We start from the raw sequence: 17,709 nt of genomic DNA on the forward strand, positions 1-17,709 counted from the left end.
TACACATTATATCATTAATTTACCATACTAGTTGATGTTTTGCAGAGTACTATGGAAAGCTGAATGTTTTAGCAGGAATAATTACACCTTGTTATTTTGGACTTTTAGAATGTATTTGTATTATTGCAAACAGTGATTGCTCCTTATTTTATTTGTATACTTTACTGGAATTTCTCAATTGTGGGATCAATAAAGGTGTATCTTATCTTATCTTATCTTATCTTATCTTATCTTATCTTATCTGATCTTATCTTATCTTATCTTATCTTATCTTCATGTGTACCTTTAAGTTGCTATTTTATGCCCCCTTAGTCTCAAGCCTAAGAGTAATTATAGTTTCAACCTGAAATTGTTTCGTGGGGGACAGATGTTGGCGTAACAGACTCAGGTTAACATGTGCTGCAGATGAGTTAAAATGGAAGAGCTGCTTTTCGTGACACTATCCTGACATGAAATACAGCGATGTCTCGGTAAAAAAGCAACTGCTTTTTGTGGCACTATCAATGCAGGAAACGCAGCAATGTTATCTCAGTTAAAAAAACAACCGTTTTCATGGCACTATCCCACCAGGAAACACAGCAATGTCTCAGTAAAAACCAGCTGCTTTTTGTGGAACTTTCCCTATGGGAAAAAGAAACACCCATATTTGGTGGCTAAAAAGCCACTGGAAACACGGTGATGACTCACTAAAAAATAACCAGTGTTTTGTTACGTGGTCTCGAAAAGTGGTCTGAAGTGGTCTGCATCTTGGCAGTGTCTCGCTGAGGTGTCATGACATCCACCATCCACTTCACCTCCCGATGACAAAGTCAGATCATATACTGCATCACTTTAAAAGCACTGATATGATATGTATGAATTGAACAAATGTCATGCATTCATGGTGTGCAGAAACGTACAATGCCAACATTTTTCTCTGGTGAGTGGGCTACACAAATGCTATAAATGTGCATTACAGAAAAAAACTGGAATCCAGTGTTTTTTGAGCTTGGCACATACTAGAGACTAAATGTTAGGATATCTTAGTCTCTTCTCCTTCACTTTTGACCTTTCTTTTTTAAATCTGTCTCTCACAACACCAAAGCAAAATACGTTTGAATACAGAAATCTAGCATTTTTACATGGTGTCATAACGTTACTATTACTTAGACAAAGATCAAAGAATTGTATATATATTCCACCACTGCCAGAATATGACACAGATGAAAGTGCTTTGAATACAGTGTTTTATGTAGAACTATTGCTGAAAGAACTAAGAACGTAGTTGGGTAATAATTGTTTCTGTATGAAGTTGCAAAATCACTAAGCAGCTTTATTGCTTTGAAAGGCCACAGTGACTGAGATACAAGTGTTATTTATTTATGGGCTTTGACTAAATCTGTGGCATCTGCATTTAGTTGTAACTGCTGTCTACCTGCAGATTTTTGGTCCCACAATAAAAGTCAACACAGGAGTAAACCAAAGCATGAAGCAGAGAATTGTATGATCTGATCTTTGCTGTGTGTTTCAGGTAAGAGAACCTAAAGTCAGTGAAACCTTTTACCTCCAGGAGGTTGTCTGTCACTAGGTTAGAATTTTAGTACATACCACCTCCTCACTCACCTGACATTTGTTCATTCATTTATTTATCCCCTGCCTGAAACCAAAAATCAACATCTAACCTCTAGTCTGACTGCAGACTGTTTTGGAGCTGCAGTGGTAGATAAAGCCAACAGGCCAGGTTTCTTCATGGTGTTTCTCCAAGATTTACAGCAGATGAGACAAATGCACACACAGCGAGCAGCTGAAGTTAGTTTTGTTGGCTTCAAAGTCCGGCGAATCACAAGGTCTCTTTTTCCTGTTGCTCCCTCTTTTTCTGCTGACCATAGCAGGTGCCCTAGATTGACACACACACACACACACACACACACACACACACACACACACACACACACACACACACACACACAGTTCTTCTCCTTCTCCCCTTCACACATGCAGAAATTTAGTCACCATACTTGGAATCTGAAGAGAGAAATGGCCAGTGACAGGATCCATGCTGCTTTACCTGACCCTCCCATTCAAAATGAAGAGGAGAACAAAGAAGACAAGGCTTTTGGGAATATCTTTGCTGAGTTAGAGTCTGTGGACTTGCCTCTAGGAACAACCTTAAGGTAAATTTGCAATATTAAGGACATTTTTAAGAGAAAAAATCCTACCATTGATGGTAGATTTTTTAACCTGACTTACAAATGGAGTGATTTAAAATGTTTATCGATCTTTATATATGAACATCAAGAGGTGCAAACAATCAAGGAAACATGCATATATTTTCTAATTCATTAAAAATACCAAAGGGGTTGAACTTTTAGTGTAATGTGCTCTTAAAACACTTAAGCTTTAGAAATTAGCTTTATGGGTGGAAGTTTTGCCACTGGTATACCTTGTAAATCAAAATTTTGATTTACAGGAGCAATAAAATTGATCCTGAGTGACTGGGGGAAATGTATGACCCTCTCTCCACCATAGATAACCAAACCAAATGTGTATTGGAGCCAATGCAACAATCAAACAGCACAAAGGGAATTAGCACCAAAACGACTAGACAGGCAGTTTTTTTTTTAAAGCAAAATGCAAATCCAGGCTGTTTGTGCACTTCAGCACAGTCCACATTAGCAACATGTGCATAAAAAATACATTGTAATACACAAATACATTTTAACATACTCAACAGTGGCAGCAATGGCCAGAATATCAGTAACTTGGCACGGCGGCTGTGATAGATAGATAGATAGATAGATAGATAGATAGATAGATAGATACTTCATTGATCCCGTGGGAAATTAATAACTTACCATTTGATGATAAAGTTAAAAGGGTGCAAATGTTCTTTTTTGTCACATAGAATAAAGTAATTTTATGGAAATGCACATGATATGTTTAAGGACCATGGGGAATTAAAAAAAAATAGATGATAACTTCTGTTCTCACAGTCTCTGGCTAAGATAAATGGTGTAATTTTAGCAACACAAAATTCGACCATTTAAATTTAAAGTCCCTCCCTTGAGCCAAATAAAACCGTAAATGCTTTTAAGATTATTTGAAGTGCCTCCGCCGTTTTGCATCACCCCTCCCGTCTTATAAGTAATGAACAGTCCCTAATTCTTTTGTTGTTATAGGACACATTATAACCAATTAAATTGTAATGTTAGTTGCTAAGTTATGATAAATTCAACACAGTTCAACATTTAGACAACAGCCAACAACCTTTATGTATTGGCCACAGTGTTTTTGAGTAAACATTAAGGGATCAGCAATTGTGTTCCTGTCTGGTTCCTGTGGCCAACTGTACTGTAATGTACAGGAAATGTCACAACAAAGCTGCTGACGTTGAGATGATTCCAACTGTAGTGCGTCCCCCACAGGCCAGACCTCATACTGACCTGTACGCTGCTGTAGCTGCAGTCAAAGCCATAATACACACATAACAATCATGGCGGAGAATGAAACCCTGGAGTGTATAACGGAGCACGAGCGGATTTTACAGGAAATTGAGAGTACAGACACGGCCTGTGTTGGTCCCACCCTTCGGTAAGATTACACGACTTAGTGCACAGTCCTTACCAACCATAATGTCCATGTGTGTTGTTGCATTTCCTACGTTATCAGACCTTTTGTTCATGAGCTAGCTTAGCTACCCTAGCCACCGGCAGGCTAACATTAGCTATTTTAGCCAGCAGGCTATATGGTGTTGAAATGAACCGTGAGCCTAGCTGCCTTGTTAGCTAACAGGCCAACAGTGACCACTGTTTATGTCAGGTGAACGCAGCTGTTGTAAAACCGCGTCAGTGTGTGATTTTCCTGGTTGTGTGTATTTATCTACGGCTGGTGACCTGTCAAAATGTAAACATCAGTTGTGGGTGTGGCTGAGGGACTCCACATCTTGTTATCATTATGCAGCTGATGATAGCTAACGGTGCTAACAATTTAGGCTAGTTGTATTGCAGAAATTAGAACATTAACCCAACTGGCATTCCGATATACCATGGCTGGATGAGTCATCTTGAAAAGCTGGTGCTGTGGTTGATAGAGAGCTTGGTAGCGGTGAAATGGAATATGGGATGTGGGATTGCTCACGCTAACGTTCTCTGGCATTGGTTATGCTACCAAGCTAGCTTCCAAGGCCATAATGAATGACAGGAGTTTGTCAAGCTAGTGTTTATAAAGTGACTGCGGCCTCAGCTGAATGCCTCCACCTCTCACACACACACCTGTCCCAGAAACATGCCTGTGGGCTGTGGTTGTCTTAAAGAATACTTGGGAAACCAGTAAAAATATGCCCTAAGGCTAACATGACAACACCTCAGCTCGCTCAAGTGACTGTTCATGATCTTCTTAACATTGCCATTATTTTAGCAGCTGACCTAGACAGTCTAGATTAGTTGTTGAAAAATGAAAGTCATGCCCTTTGCATGTCTGATTGTTTGTTTAGATTTTGAGTATAGAAAGACACTTGTCAATGTTTTAGTTCCATCTTTTGTCTGTTTTGTTGTTTTTCAAGCCCTTTTTTCTATACTGAACAAAAATTTAAATGCAGCACTTTTAGTTTTGCTCCCATTTTTCACAGGTTTAAGTTAAAGATTTTAAACTTTTTTTCATGCACTCTATTGATATATTTCTCTACCATAAGATGTCTCCAAAATTGTTTCCGTTAATTTGGCAGTACATCTAACCGTCCTTACAGCTGCAGACCATGTGTAACCACACCAGCTCAGGACCTCCACATTCAGAATCTTCACCTGTAAGACTGCCTGAGAGCAGCCACCCAAACAACTGATGCAACTGTAAGTTTTCACAACTGAGGAAAATCTGCACAAACTTTTAGAAACTGTCTCAGGGAAGCTCATCTGCATGCCTGTCATCCTCAACAGTGTCTTGACCTGACACCAGTTTGTCATTGTAACTGACTTGTGCAGTTGTGAGGCCAGTTGGATGCACTGCCAAATTCAGGGAAACAGCATTGGAGAAGTTTAATGGTTGTGAAATAAACAATGAGTTCACAGGCAACAGCTTTAGTGGACATCCCTGCAGTCAGCATGCCAATGGCATGCTCCCTCAAAACTAGTGAAAACTGTGGCATTGTGTTGTGTGATTAAACTGCATGTTATAGAGTGTCCTTTTATTATGTTTTTCTTCAACACACCTGTTATTTTAAGAAATATATTATCCATGACCTCTGCTCAGCTTTAGTGTAGTACAGAGCACCTGCAGGGTAGTAGCCTGGCATACCTCCTGTAACAGCCCACATGTGTCAGTCTCATGTTTTGCCTGAAAGACTGACAGTTCAGGGTTTCCCACATGTTCATTTATTTGTTGCGGCCTACCACGACTAAAACATCTGCTGCCATGTTTTCATTTTATATTTTTTAAGCTGCACTGTTCATTAGGATCGCTGATGGAATCTATATACTGTTTGGTTATTCATTGTGCTACATTTTCTCAGTGCAGGACATACTGTGGGTACAGACGGAGCCACAGAATGCCAGGTGCAAGTGAAACTAAAGAAAAAGTTTCATAACTTAGTCTAAAGAGACTAAGTTATGAAATCTTAACTCACCACAGAGCATCTTTCCTGATTGGCTGCTGACAGCACTTGCAGCTGATACAGTCAGTCACACTCAGAGGCAAAAGTAGTTTAGCTGGCTTCAATTACATTCAGTACCAGAAGCACTGGAACGGCGAAAAACAGAAACGAGTGGCGCTCCTCTGCTCTCCGTTTCCATCACCCCTCTCTATTTTATGTTTTCTTCTTTAAAGCAATGCGTAGAGTGTAGAGCACAATATTTGAGTCATTCCTAGACCATAGATAATGTGGAAGGAACTGCAGCAACAACTAGACTAGACTAGTTGAGTTTGAATTGTGAGAATGTCACATCCCTCTTATCTGTGTGAGATACTGACATCCCACCTATGACAACATTGCAGACTGTTCTAAGATTTTGCTAACTATTAGTTGTAAAAACACTTGAAAGTCTCCTGAATCTGTACTCACATTTACTGGCAGTCTGAAAATCACAGGCTGTTTGTCACTCTTTTATTTTTACATTGTGTGTGCATCAACTGAAAACACACTGGGAGGTAGAATGATTAAGCATAGTGTATCCTGTAACCCAGAAGCAACTTTAAGCTGGCTAAAGTTAGTTTCCTGTCCTGGCAGGAAGTAGAAAAGCAGTGACCTATTTGTTTCAACAACCACCTGCTTTCAATTATTAATAACAGGAAAGAGGAACTCATATGGCAGCATGGAGGCTGATGATTACTGGGGTATGAGCGTGCATGTTTCCAGTTGGCTGTGCTGTTCATTACATCAGGCCTAGTTCTTAGCTTCAGTTCCTTGAGGAGTTCCATGGTTATCAGTTAGTCATTTATTAAAGAGAGCAAAATAAGCCAGTGCCAGCTTTCCATTGTCGGGATTTGCTGCTTTGTTCCGTGTCATATTCATGAGTACCATGTTTTTTTTTTGGACTGTAAATTGAAGCTATTTGTTTTTTACAAAACACATTTTAAAGAAATGAAAGAAAAAAAAATAGGGCTGCCACTGTAAAGTCAAAGATTTAAATCATCATTTGGGGCAGCTGTGACTCAGAGGTAGAGCAGGTCGTCCACCAATCGGAAGATCAGTGGTTTGAAGTATCCTTGAGCAAGATACTGTACCCCAGGCTGCTCCCGTTGGCTGTGTGTCAAAAAACAACAACTGAGTAGCAGGTGGCATCTTGTATGGTAGTCTTGGCCACCACTGTATGAATGGGTGAATGTGACCCGCAGGATAAAAAGCGCTTAGAGCGTTCGGAAGACTAGAAAGGCGCTATACAAGTGCAGTCCACATACCAATTACCATTTTTAAGGAATCTCAGTCAACTAACTGTGTACTTAGGGGACACTTTGGTCCCCAGATTTATCTGCAGAGCACAGGCAGCTGCAGACACATAGGGTGTTTCTCAGAGTCAAGGAAAGAACCTCAAACGGCCAAATTTGAAGGACGCTATGTCATAGTCCCTCACCGAAGGACAGTTCCAATGTCAAGGATCCTTCCGAGTTTCAAGGAGGACTGTCTGCTTTCAGAGTAATTCGAGGGATGAATGTATGGATCCTCCGCGGGTATAAAATCCCCACAATGCTTTGTACATGATTTGCTGAAAGTGAGGGCCTCATAATTTACACTCTCCAATGCACCCACTGAACCCCCAAATAATGAGATTTTTAAAATAACATGATTTAGATAAAACATAAAAGTTTTTAAATGAATCATTCACAGCATGGAGCGCCAAGTGTCCACCTCCCCTCCTCCCCCCACTATGACAACGACATGATAACTGCTCTCATTCTGTCAGTTTCAATAGGTGTATTTTTCTGGGGGAATTGCGGTGAGAACGGCCAGAGTAAAGACATTACAATATCCTGCAGGTCAAAGCATCACTCATTTGTTTTGAGGTGAACTTATTTCAGAAGATTACCCGACAGAATCATGTACAATAGGTGCGATCAGCTGTTTCAGAGCAGCGCGGCTCATCAGATCGGATCCGGATCATATCATTGAGCGCGTTTACATGCACACTAATAAACCGATCATTATCTGATTTCTGGAGTTACCTGATTATTCAAGTGGTCATGTAAACAGCATAATCCGATAGGCTTTATCAGATAAAAGCCATTATCTGATTATGAGAAATCAGATAAACACACCTAGCTTTTTCCCCAATAGTCAGATTATTCGGTGCATGTATACCCTTTAATCTGGTTTCTTTCGGGTTTTGCTATTTTATACTCCCACTCCACTACATTTTAGAGGGAAATATTGTACTTTCTACTCCACTACGTTAATCTGACAGCTTTTGTTTCCTTTCAGATAAAGATTTTACATAAAATAATATATTTTTATATTCTCAGTGTTTAAATTGTCACTTTTATTTTATCTTACTTATATGTTATGCACTTTGTGTGACAAGTTTATATACAATACACTTGTATATTGCACTTTGCAGTACTTTTACTCCGAATCTACCCAAAGTATGTAAAATTGGCTCCACATTGATAAACTACACATTAGAATGCTCTCACATGTATTTGTTAATGATAAAAACAAACAGTACTGTAAGAATATAAGCTGTCAGCATGATGAGTGCTTTATTTTGCAAATATATGACTTGCGTACTTTTCAAGGTTTTTCAAGGATATGAGTACCTACTGTAACAGGAAGTTTGAGTTTTATGTCATGTACTTGAGGAGAAGTCCAACTGAAGGACTGAATCATGTAAACCAGGTTTTTCTGATTATCAGATTATTGAAGTGCATGTAAACGTGTCAAATCGGATTATTACCATTACCTGATTATTCCCAGTTATCTGATTATTGTGCGCATGTAACCGTGCTCAGTGTAGCAGAGTGTGTGGTGACACACACGTAAAATATGGATCACTTTGAAATGACAGAGTGATTATGTGTGTGAGTCTGTACTGTTAATGATAATTTTGAACTTTTTTCAGCTGTTGTCTTTACTTCATTACTCCACTTACTCTTAAGTATGATCCAGAAATACATTCTCTCTAAAAGTCACGTGATTCTGACAATACTGATACATTTGTTTAAAATTGTACTACATTAGAGAGTGGTAAAATGATCACAGTGCCCTGAAACCCCCTCAGTCTGCTGAGGAATAATGACGCACACCTGGGAACCCTCGTTAGCCTGTTCCAATGTGTGTTCATTGAATGCTAGGGAGGACTTGCCTTGCCTCTGCAGGATCCTTCCTTGAGAAACACCCAGAACCAGGGTGATACTGAGTGAGATGGAGGCAGCTGCCAGGAAGAGGAGAGGCTTTTCCCGGTTACTGGATTTGTTTAAAGATAAAAAACATATAAAACATAATGACCAAAAGTTGACTAAAATCTCATGAATTTCCATCGACTAAAATGTCTTCAAATGTTACGTGACAAGGCAGTTGAACCCAAAAGCTGACAAAATACAGACTGGAAGCAGGATCTAGTGGGTGATTTATTGGTAATAAAATGAGTGGAGGAGTACTGGGAGGCAAAGTCCGAGGTTGGGGAGTGAAGCAGGATAATGCTGCAGGCACAGGGAAGTAGTGGTGGGCGATGAAACGATAACATATAGTCTTGCGATAAACACTTGTGCACGGTTGATAGAAAAAATGTTCGATATAACGTTCGATAATGATACTGTATTCCGTCGGGAAAAAACACAAGGAAATCCGCGCAAGTTACCCTCGGAGTGTGACTGTGCAAGGTTGGTTGCTTGAACACACTCACTTGCTCCCTGGTAACCTAGAAACGGTGTCACGCAAACAGCTAACAACGTCAGGTTTGGTTTCGCCATCCTCATATGTGAACACAGGTCCGCTTATAAGCCGCGACTTTGGGCTTGTTTTTTTGTAAAGTTGCTTACAAATATTGGTAGTCGTGGGTTGCGTTTTTTTGGGCTTGTTTCTAAAGTGGAGTTGCTTATTTGGGCTTGCTCTCTAAACGTCTCCTTTTTCTCTCTATATATATATGTCTAATAAGTTATCTAAACGCATGATAGTATGTCGGACTGCAGGATGTTTCCACAGCTCCACTCCCTCTGCCCCTCACCTTCTCTGCATACACACAGGTGACGGTCAGTCAATCAGACTTTTCACATTTAAATCGCACGATTAATGGACATTCTTTAATTATTTCGATAACAAGTGAGCGAAATATGGAAAGAATACAATAAAGATTTGTAAAGAGGATTAAAAGATTTGACTTCAAGAGGGGCATGATTCAAAGGCAGTGTGCAGATTCAGATTCTGTGTGAAATATGTACTCATCATTCAGATCTTGTTCAGCATACCAGCACTGTTACAGTGAAAGTAAAATGGCTTCTTTATTTTCATTTTCATTCATTCATTTATTCTTTCCATGTTTTTGGTCGGCTAGTTGGTTTGGTAGAGTTCAAGGGCAGTAAATATGATGTATTTGTTAAGTAATTTTGGTTGCTGGTCCTGGTTGCTTGTTTCTCTCCCAAGATCTGGCAACACTGAACACAACACATGGTGGAGTGAGTAGCAAGAATGAGTGCGGATAGCGAGGAAATAGTCGAGTAGTAGTTTTTATACCATTTTGTGGATGTTCATTTATTTGAGTATTTTCTAATGGTTGTGTTGACATTACATTTTCCTCCCTGTGCCTTGACTGATGACTGTGACTGAAATCAGAAGAAAGCTATTGAGTTTAAAATAAATGTTAAAATGTATTTATTTTCTCCTGGTCCTTATTTTAAATAGGTTATAAAAAACTTATCGATAATTATCGTTATTGATCAATATGAACCAGCTATATATGATATACTTTTCAGCCATATTGCCCACCCCTACAGGGAAACAGGTATTAGTAAAGTACCTGTTAGCAAATCAAAGCTCAGGCTAAACAAGGGAGCTGGAACATGACTGACTAGTTGGCAGAGTCTACAATCTGGTGAGCTGGAGTTGGAGTATTTGAAGCTGAGTTGATTGAAGATGATGAGCAGCTGCGGTGACTCCTGCGCACCAGACAACACTTCTGGAATCAGAACGAGAGAGGGGAGGAGGGAAGCTCCTGGCTCGGAGAGAGAGGAGGCTGCAGCAGAGGTTGTGACACTAAGAGGCCGTTTACACGTTGCCAGCTATTTTCATAAACGGACATTTCACCGTCTCCGTTTTCAAAAAGATCTTCGTTTACACTTACCCGTGTATATATACACAAGAGCACGCCAAACCTGTAGGTGGCAGTGTAACGAGAAGCTCAAGCCTTCCATGTATCCATTGTCACCATAGCAACATAGGTCGCACTTTTGACACAGGCGCAAGTTACGGCGCATACTGTGACGTCGGCTGCCTATAACTCCGTTTATCTCCGTTTATCTCAGTTTACATGCAAACGCGTAACCGGAGTTTTCCAAAATCTCCACTCTGGCCGGAGTTTTTAGAAAGACTCGTTTTCAGAGGAGAAATCTCCGTTTGCGTGTAAACGAAGGGCACAAACGAAGGAAGATGTCTCCGTTTATCAACATCACTGTGTACGTGTAAACGGCCTCTAAAACTAATAAGTATTTTCATTTTAAGACTAAGACTAAATCTAAAGTAGCTGTCAAAAGTAACACTGACGCACATTTCCAACCCGTTGTTAGCGTTGTTAACACACATTAGCTCAAAGGGGCTAACTTAGCGTGTGTGCTATATTATGTGAACGTCACTGTCACCCTGAATACCCCGCCAAACCCTGTTCAAACTCTCAAACTATATGGAATAAAAAGGAGCAAATATTCTGGTATTTGTATTGAACAGCCAAATTCAATTCAACTGACATAATTCTGAGTTTGTTAAACAAAAAACAGATATATAAATTAATAGTGAAAATAAATATTCTTTGCAGCCCTTAAAGGATAGGAAATGAAAAATAGCTCTTTCCCTTACACTTCTAAAACATAGTCATTACTTGGGTCCTGGTGATAAAAAAATATGGTTACTTAAAAAATGTCATTATTTCTTGTTCTCAGATAGACTACCTTCCACTGGTCCACTCTGTCCACCTCTCCTTGAAATGTTTTTTCATGTGAAATACTTGAAATTACATGCACCAAAACCTTCTTTTGTACCTGCACCAGAAATGTTTTATTGTGTAATTTGGTGTGTTTTTCTTTTTCGGCACTTATCTACTGCTGCAACATTTTCATTTTTTATGACAGTTCAACTATGAGGATATTGTCAATGTGTTATAATGTAATTTGTGATGACTCTCCCTTCAATTTTCTCAAAAACTTAACAGTCAAATAGCTTTTGCCCTGGTCATAGACTGGGTCATCCTGAACAAGATTTTATTGAAAATTTCAGCAAAACTTAATTTTATGACCGTTAAAAAAANTTTTCTCAAAAACTTAACAGTCAAATAGCTTTTGCCCTGGTCATAGACTGGGTCATCCTGAACAAGATTTTATTGAAAATTTCAGCAAAACTTAATTTTATGACCGTTAAAAAAAAAAAAAAACAAAAAACATTTTCAAGGTGTGATAATGTCATTTGAGCTGAATTTATATATAAATATATATATATATATATATATATATATATATATATATGTTAGGAATATATTAGGTCTTTCTTTTTCCTTTTTGGCTGCTCGGAGTACTAGTACTGTTGTATCATGAGTAGACACACATCGAAATCCAAAGGTGGCTGACTTGACAGGGTTTTACACGGTGCATGTATTGCTCAGTGGGGCTCTCTCTTGTCTGTCCGTGCGCTGTCAATGTAGGCCTACTGTTTTTGCATGGCTACGTTATCGGTTATAAATGAGTTTTTCACTGCATGATGGACATGTGGCATGAGAGCATGTAAAGTGTCATTTGCTTAAAGAGTAACTAAACCCTAAAACCATTTTTTTCAGCTGATAATCATTGTTTCTGTTTGTATAGTAGTGTTACTGACTGATCCTGCTCAAAATCTTGACAGTTTAGTGCAAACTGTTGAAAATCAAAATTTTATTTTAAAGATGTGGTATGGAGTGCCCTCTACAGCTTGAAACCTGGTTACTACATTTGAATTTACATTACATTACATTGGAGGCGAATGACTCTTTTTCGGGGCGAATGACGTCACTAACCGTCCACGCTAAAGCCTGCCCTCCTCCCTTTACTCCTCCCCTTACTATAAAACCATTCTGTCCGCAGTTATCAAACTGATAGCGAGTAGGTTGGATCAGAGCAGAGAGAGTAGTAGAGCAGAGAGAATAGCTAGTAATTTGTCGAATTGTATTGTTAGCATAGTGTATTTTAGTGTAGGTTTACAGTTAGTAGTGTGTTTATAGTATTTAGGTTAGTTGGTCAAGGAGAGGCGCCGAGGCTCGGGAGTATATGTGCGGGGCGGCGAGGGAGGGATGTGGAGGGCCGCTGTGCGGTGAGAGAGAGCCGAGCCTCGGGGGTATATGTGCGGGGCCGCGAGGGAGGGAGGGGTGGATGGATGGATGGATGCAGGGGGCTGCTGCGCGGTGATCCCAGGCTCCCAGAGAGGGAGAAATAGAACCAAGTAGGATAAAATAAGTCAAAGTGTGGAGAAGGGGACCGGCTGAGCTCCGGCTGCCTTCCCTTCTGCCCGTGTGACACAGTTAGGGGCGGTTTTCCAAGCCACCATCGGCACAATGGATATAAGCTCCACTGTCGGCAGGGTGAAAAAAAGTCTAAGTGTGGAGATGGGGAGAAGGAGGCCGAGCTCCAGCCGCCTTCCCTTCTGCCTGTGTGACACAGTTAGAGGCGGTTTTCCAAGCCACCATCGGCACAAGTGTGGAGGAGAGGGACCGGATAAGGAGGCCGACCTCCGGGGAAGCCCCCTCCTCTCTCCCCGCAGCGAGGGACAATCTTCACTCCGCCCCCTTCCTCAGCCGCTCGCCTGTCCCCCCCCTCCCTCCCTCAGCTCCGCCTATCTTTTCTGAATTTTTTGAAATCAAGCTGTGGGCGGAGTAATGCCCAGAGAGGGGGGTTTAGTTCCCCTTTAAGTCTCACGGTCAGTGGGTGAGAGTAGCAGCCCTGCACATCATACTCTGTACCACCTTACGTGCACTGCTGCACGTAGAGCTGAAAATTACGTGCACAGCTCACATTTTACGTGCACTACTGTGCATATGCACATGGTATTTCAAACCATGACCTCCCCTCTGCAGGGCTCCTGCAGATCCTTAAAAAGTCTGCAAAGGTACTGAGTTTATTTATCTAGAATTAAGATCGTAGTTGGTATTAAAATGTCTGAAATCAATTTTTCAAAAGTTTTAATGCCAAGACATTGGAAATAGGATTTTATAAATTTGTTTGTTTTTTTTCCTGCTGTTGCAGTGTAAAATCTCAAAATAATTGGTAACATCTATTTTTTGAAATAATTTACTGAATGCCTCTTGCATTGACATCACACCAGTCAGGATAGTGGAACCAACAACTTTCATATTTTCTGTCTGGCCATGATGCTCGGAGCAGAGGATTCACTGTGCTAGCTAGCTGTCACAGTACCCTGGACGACATGGGGAAGTGAAGCAATACCAGTACAAGGCAAGTCTTACCAGGCTCGATGTATTTTATGTACAAAGTTTTTCCAAACCTGGCACAATGAGAATAAAGGCAGTGGAATCCCACATGCTGAGTTAGAAACAAAAAATTGGCAAGTCATGTTTTATGCTACAATAAACATTTGGGTAAAATTGTCCCTACCCTCAAGTAAAATTGGTTCTTGGTTAATGTTTTTTTTTCTTTAATGTTGGTTATTGTAAAATTGGTCTTAAATTTCATTCTGAGTGGCATTAAAAAGTCATTTAAAGTCTTATATCTAACTTGCCATGAGTTGTAGGAACCCTGCCTCTGGCAGTTGAGGTGACTTCAAACTCTTCTTCAAATCATGTGAAAGCAAGGATGGACATTTGTTTAGGTAAAGCAGGATCTGATTTGTTTAACAAAATGTCTTCAACTGTTGGCCATTGCAGAGCTCCACAAGGTTAATGTCTCATATGCCGGTTTAAATATCATTTGTCACAAAAAAGGGGTTTAAGGAGTTTGACTCATACACAGTAAAGTACAGTAGGAAACTGGACATTGCATATGTGGAGAAAACTGATAAAATATGCAAAGTCAGATTAAATTAAACAAGAAAATGAAGTGCAACTAATTGTGCTTGTGAAATGACCACCAAACAGACTATTCTGTGCTGATGAATATTCTTAGGATTTAATTCGTACTATGCACTACTCTTATTAATACTCCTAATTGGTTCCCTTTTAATTAATTTTATAAAACAAAAGAAAAAAATAGACAAAATATTTTGATTCTGGTCAGCAGCATGTCTAGAAAGATTTTGAGTCTGGCCCGCACCGATACACCATTCCTGCCCAAGGAGCCCAAGTAAGTTCACTATCAAAAGGTGTGGTTTTTATATTAAGGTTTTGAAAATTCCCCAAATTCCTGAGCTTAACTCTTGCCTTGTGAAATATCTGGAAATTTCGTGACCCTTTGCATCCCTTCAAAGGATACTTTTTTACTTATCAGGACCTATTATACATTGTGAGATTCTGCAGATGCATGCAGTTGTTGGCAGAGACTTTGCATTAAAAACAGTCATCTATTTACTCAATTTGAAATGTAATACATTTAATCATAGTTCTCATTTTCAAATGTTACTATAATGTATTTTTTTGTTTTCATCATGAAAAAAGGTAGTCAACAAGTATTTTTGGTCATAGTTTTCGGCAACTTCAACGACTTCTAGGTGCTAGTTTTGGCTTGTGGCCCTCATCAGGGTCATTGCAACACTGAGCAGTTACTGATGATGTTGGGAATCAGATAAATGACTTATCAACAGAACATGTGAGCAGAGTGGAGCAATACGTTGGTTACCTCCTCTCCCCTGCTCAATGCCGCTTCAGGTCGCAAATTTTTTGGTTCCTTACCAGGCAACACATCATTTCATTAAATAAAAACAAACACAACCCAGCTAGGTCGGGCATGCTTCAAACTCATGGTGTGAGCAGTGCCATAACAGATTTGGAGCAGGATGAGCAGGAGATAAAGCAGCACTCCAACTTTTTAAAAAGAAATCTGCTCTGCGCGCAATCCAAAGTCTTGCTGCTCGTGCTTGCTGCTCGCTCCACTCTGCTCACGTGCTCTGTAATATAACAAAACTTTGAAGGTGCTCGAATGAACCAAAGGTGATCATGGTATTAGTTTCAAGCCACCTTTACTGAATTCTGTGTGTGGGTGGTAGTGTAAAGCGTATGTAAATAATCAGCCCAGGGTCTCCATGCACCTGTGTTTTAGTAGATTTCCATGAACATTTACCAGCAATGACCTTCAGCAATGAGTTCCAGATAAAATATCTTTGAGCAAATGGTATTTATGTTTGCCTTGAGTTGATTAACTGCTTAAATCTGCACAGTTCTAGTCTGTCCACCTCCATCCACCTACACACAAATCTTTGCCAGTCAGATGAAGAGAAGGGTGCAGACATTGAAACACAAATTATGTACACTGACAGTATAATATCTAGATATGGATCAAGCTGTATTTATTCATTTATGTTATCATGCCATCTCTTTTTTGCCTGTGTATCTGTGGTTTGTGTTGGGTGTATTAATACTTCAGCATGGCAGCATGGCAAGACAGAGCTTAAGTCCTAGTTATCTTGATTGACGACTTTGTAAAGCAAAGAAAAGTGAAGCTAAATGAAAGGTCAACTGTTTTGTTGTAAAACAGACACAATTTAGTGTAAATGACATACAAATGACAATCAGTTCCTTGCAGTCTTGCACTTCTCAGAATGGGGCATCTCTGTAGCTTCACAATGCTTCATTTATTATGGTATGTTGTGATATTTTGCGTCTAGCGGTGAATTGCGGATTGTAACCAGCTAAAACTTCTCCCGGTTTGAATTCCTTTAATGTTCATTGTTCAGGAGGTTTTAATCAGGAGCCACATTATCCACAGAGGTCTCTTCCTCTCCAAAACAAAGGGACCAGATGATTAAAACAGGAATAAAGCAGTTATTACATTGCAAATCAGTGCATCGCCGATGTCGTCAGGCATCTCGCAGATGGGTGGCTCACCCACAACATAGTATTGTGTGCTCACCCCTTTTCATTCACTCACAAGCAAATGTGTGCTAACTAGGCTTGTGCGATATTGTGGTAATACAGTATACCAGGGAATTTTAAATCCAGACGGTGTCATTTTCAATACTGTCAAAAATACAGATGCTCATCTTTCTATTATTCTCATATTAGAGAGGCTGTACTGAGGATTTTTTTGCATGTAGTGCACCTCTCATACCTCCAGAGGTCAGTGCAGTGTAACAGGCAGCTGAGCTGACTGCGAGTGGTGGAGATAAATGTAATGCGACTGTAAACAGCCGGCCTGTGTCTGCCTGTAACAGCAGGGAGGACAGAGAGGCCACAGGGGAAAGTGTTACAGGTTTGCTGACCATCATCACAATAACTGATTCCTCACAGCATGCTTCGTCATCAGTGTCCCACTGTATCAAAAGGTTTTTTTTGTTTGTTTTGTTTTTTTATCAGTAATAAAAGTTGAACTAAGTGTTATTCAGCATGTGTAGTGAAAGCACTGTTCATGAGCATCAGCACTTACTCCATAGTCAGCATAAAACCATTGTCAGAGAAGCTTGTCAGAAGAGCTGCAATGACAGATTGCTAATCTTTTCCTTTAACTATTATTATTATTGTTGTTATTATTATTATTATTATTATTATTATTAGCAGTTTAATTAACATCTATCCATTTATTATCTGTAACTACTTATCCCATTCAGGGTTGCAGGGGTCTGGAGTCTAGGCACCAGACTTTCACAGGGCTGATACATAGAGACAGACAACCATTCACACTGACATTAACATCTACGAGCAATTTAGGGTCACCAATTTATCTCACCTGCATGTCTTGGGACTGTGAAGGAAGCCAGAGAACCCAGAGAAACCCACACGGACATGGGACTTGCAAACTACACACACACAACACACACACACACACACACACACACACACACACACACACACACACACACACACCAAACTCCACACGTGTTGAGCCTGAAATTGTGTGACTGTAAATGCTCCTGTAAAAATGCTTCTTCATATTAAATGCAGTGCATATAGAATCTCTGGGAAATCCGTCTGC

At 40.0% G+C, this 17,709-nt stretch overlaps 1 protein-coding gene across 4 annotated transcripts in view; it reads left to right on the plus strand.

Moving 5' to 3' along the window:
• The first annotated feature begins 1,993 nt into the window (after nt 1-1,993).
• Nucleotides 1,994-17,709, plus strand: part of exoc6 (exocyst complex component 6) — a 78,545-nt gene continuing 62,829 nt past the window's right edge. For 2 of the 4 annotated variants that reach the window (XM_050059724.1, XM_050059725.1), the window contains exon 1: nt 1,994-2,153. In XM_050059724.1, the coding sequence (XP_049915681.1) occupies nt 2,017-2,153 (137 nt within the window). In that variant the 5' untranslated portion in view covers nt 1,994-2,016. Of the gene's footprint in view, nt 2,154-3,437; nt 3,571-17,709 lie in introns of those variants that run through there. The other 2 variants (XM_050059727.1, XM_050059728.1) reach the window with 1 other exon arrangement.

The sequence above is a fragment of the Epinephelus moara genome, chromosome 13, assembly GCF_006386435.1.
Source record: "Epinephelus moara isolate mb chromosome 13, YSFRI_EMoa_1.0, whole genome shotgun sequence".
Classification (NCBI taxonomy): Eukaryota; Metazoa; Chordata; class Actinopteri; order Perciformes; family Serranidae; genus Epinephelus; species Epinephelus moara.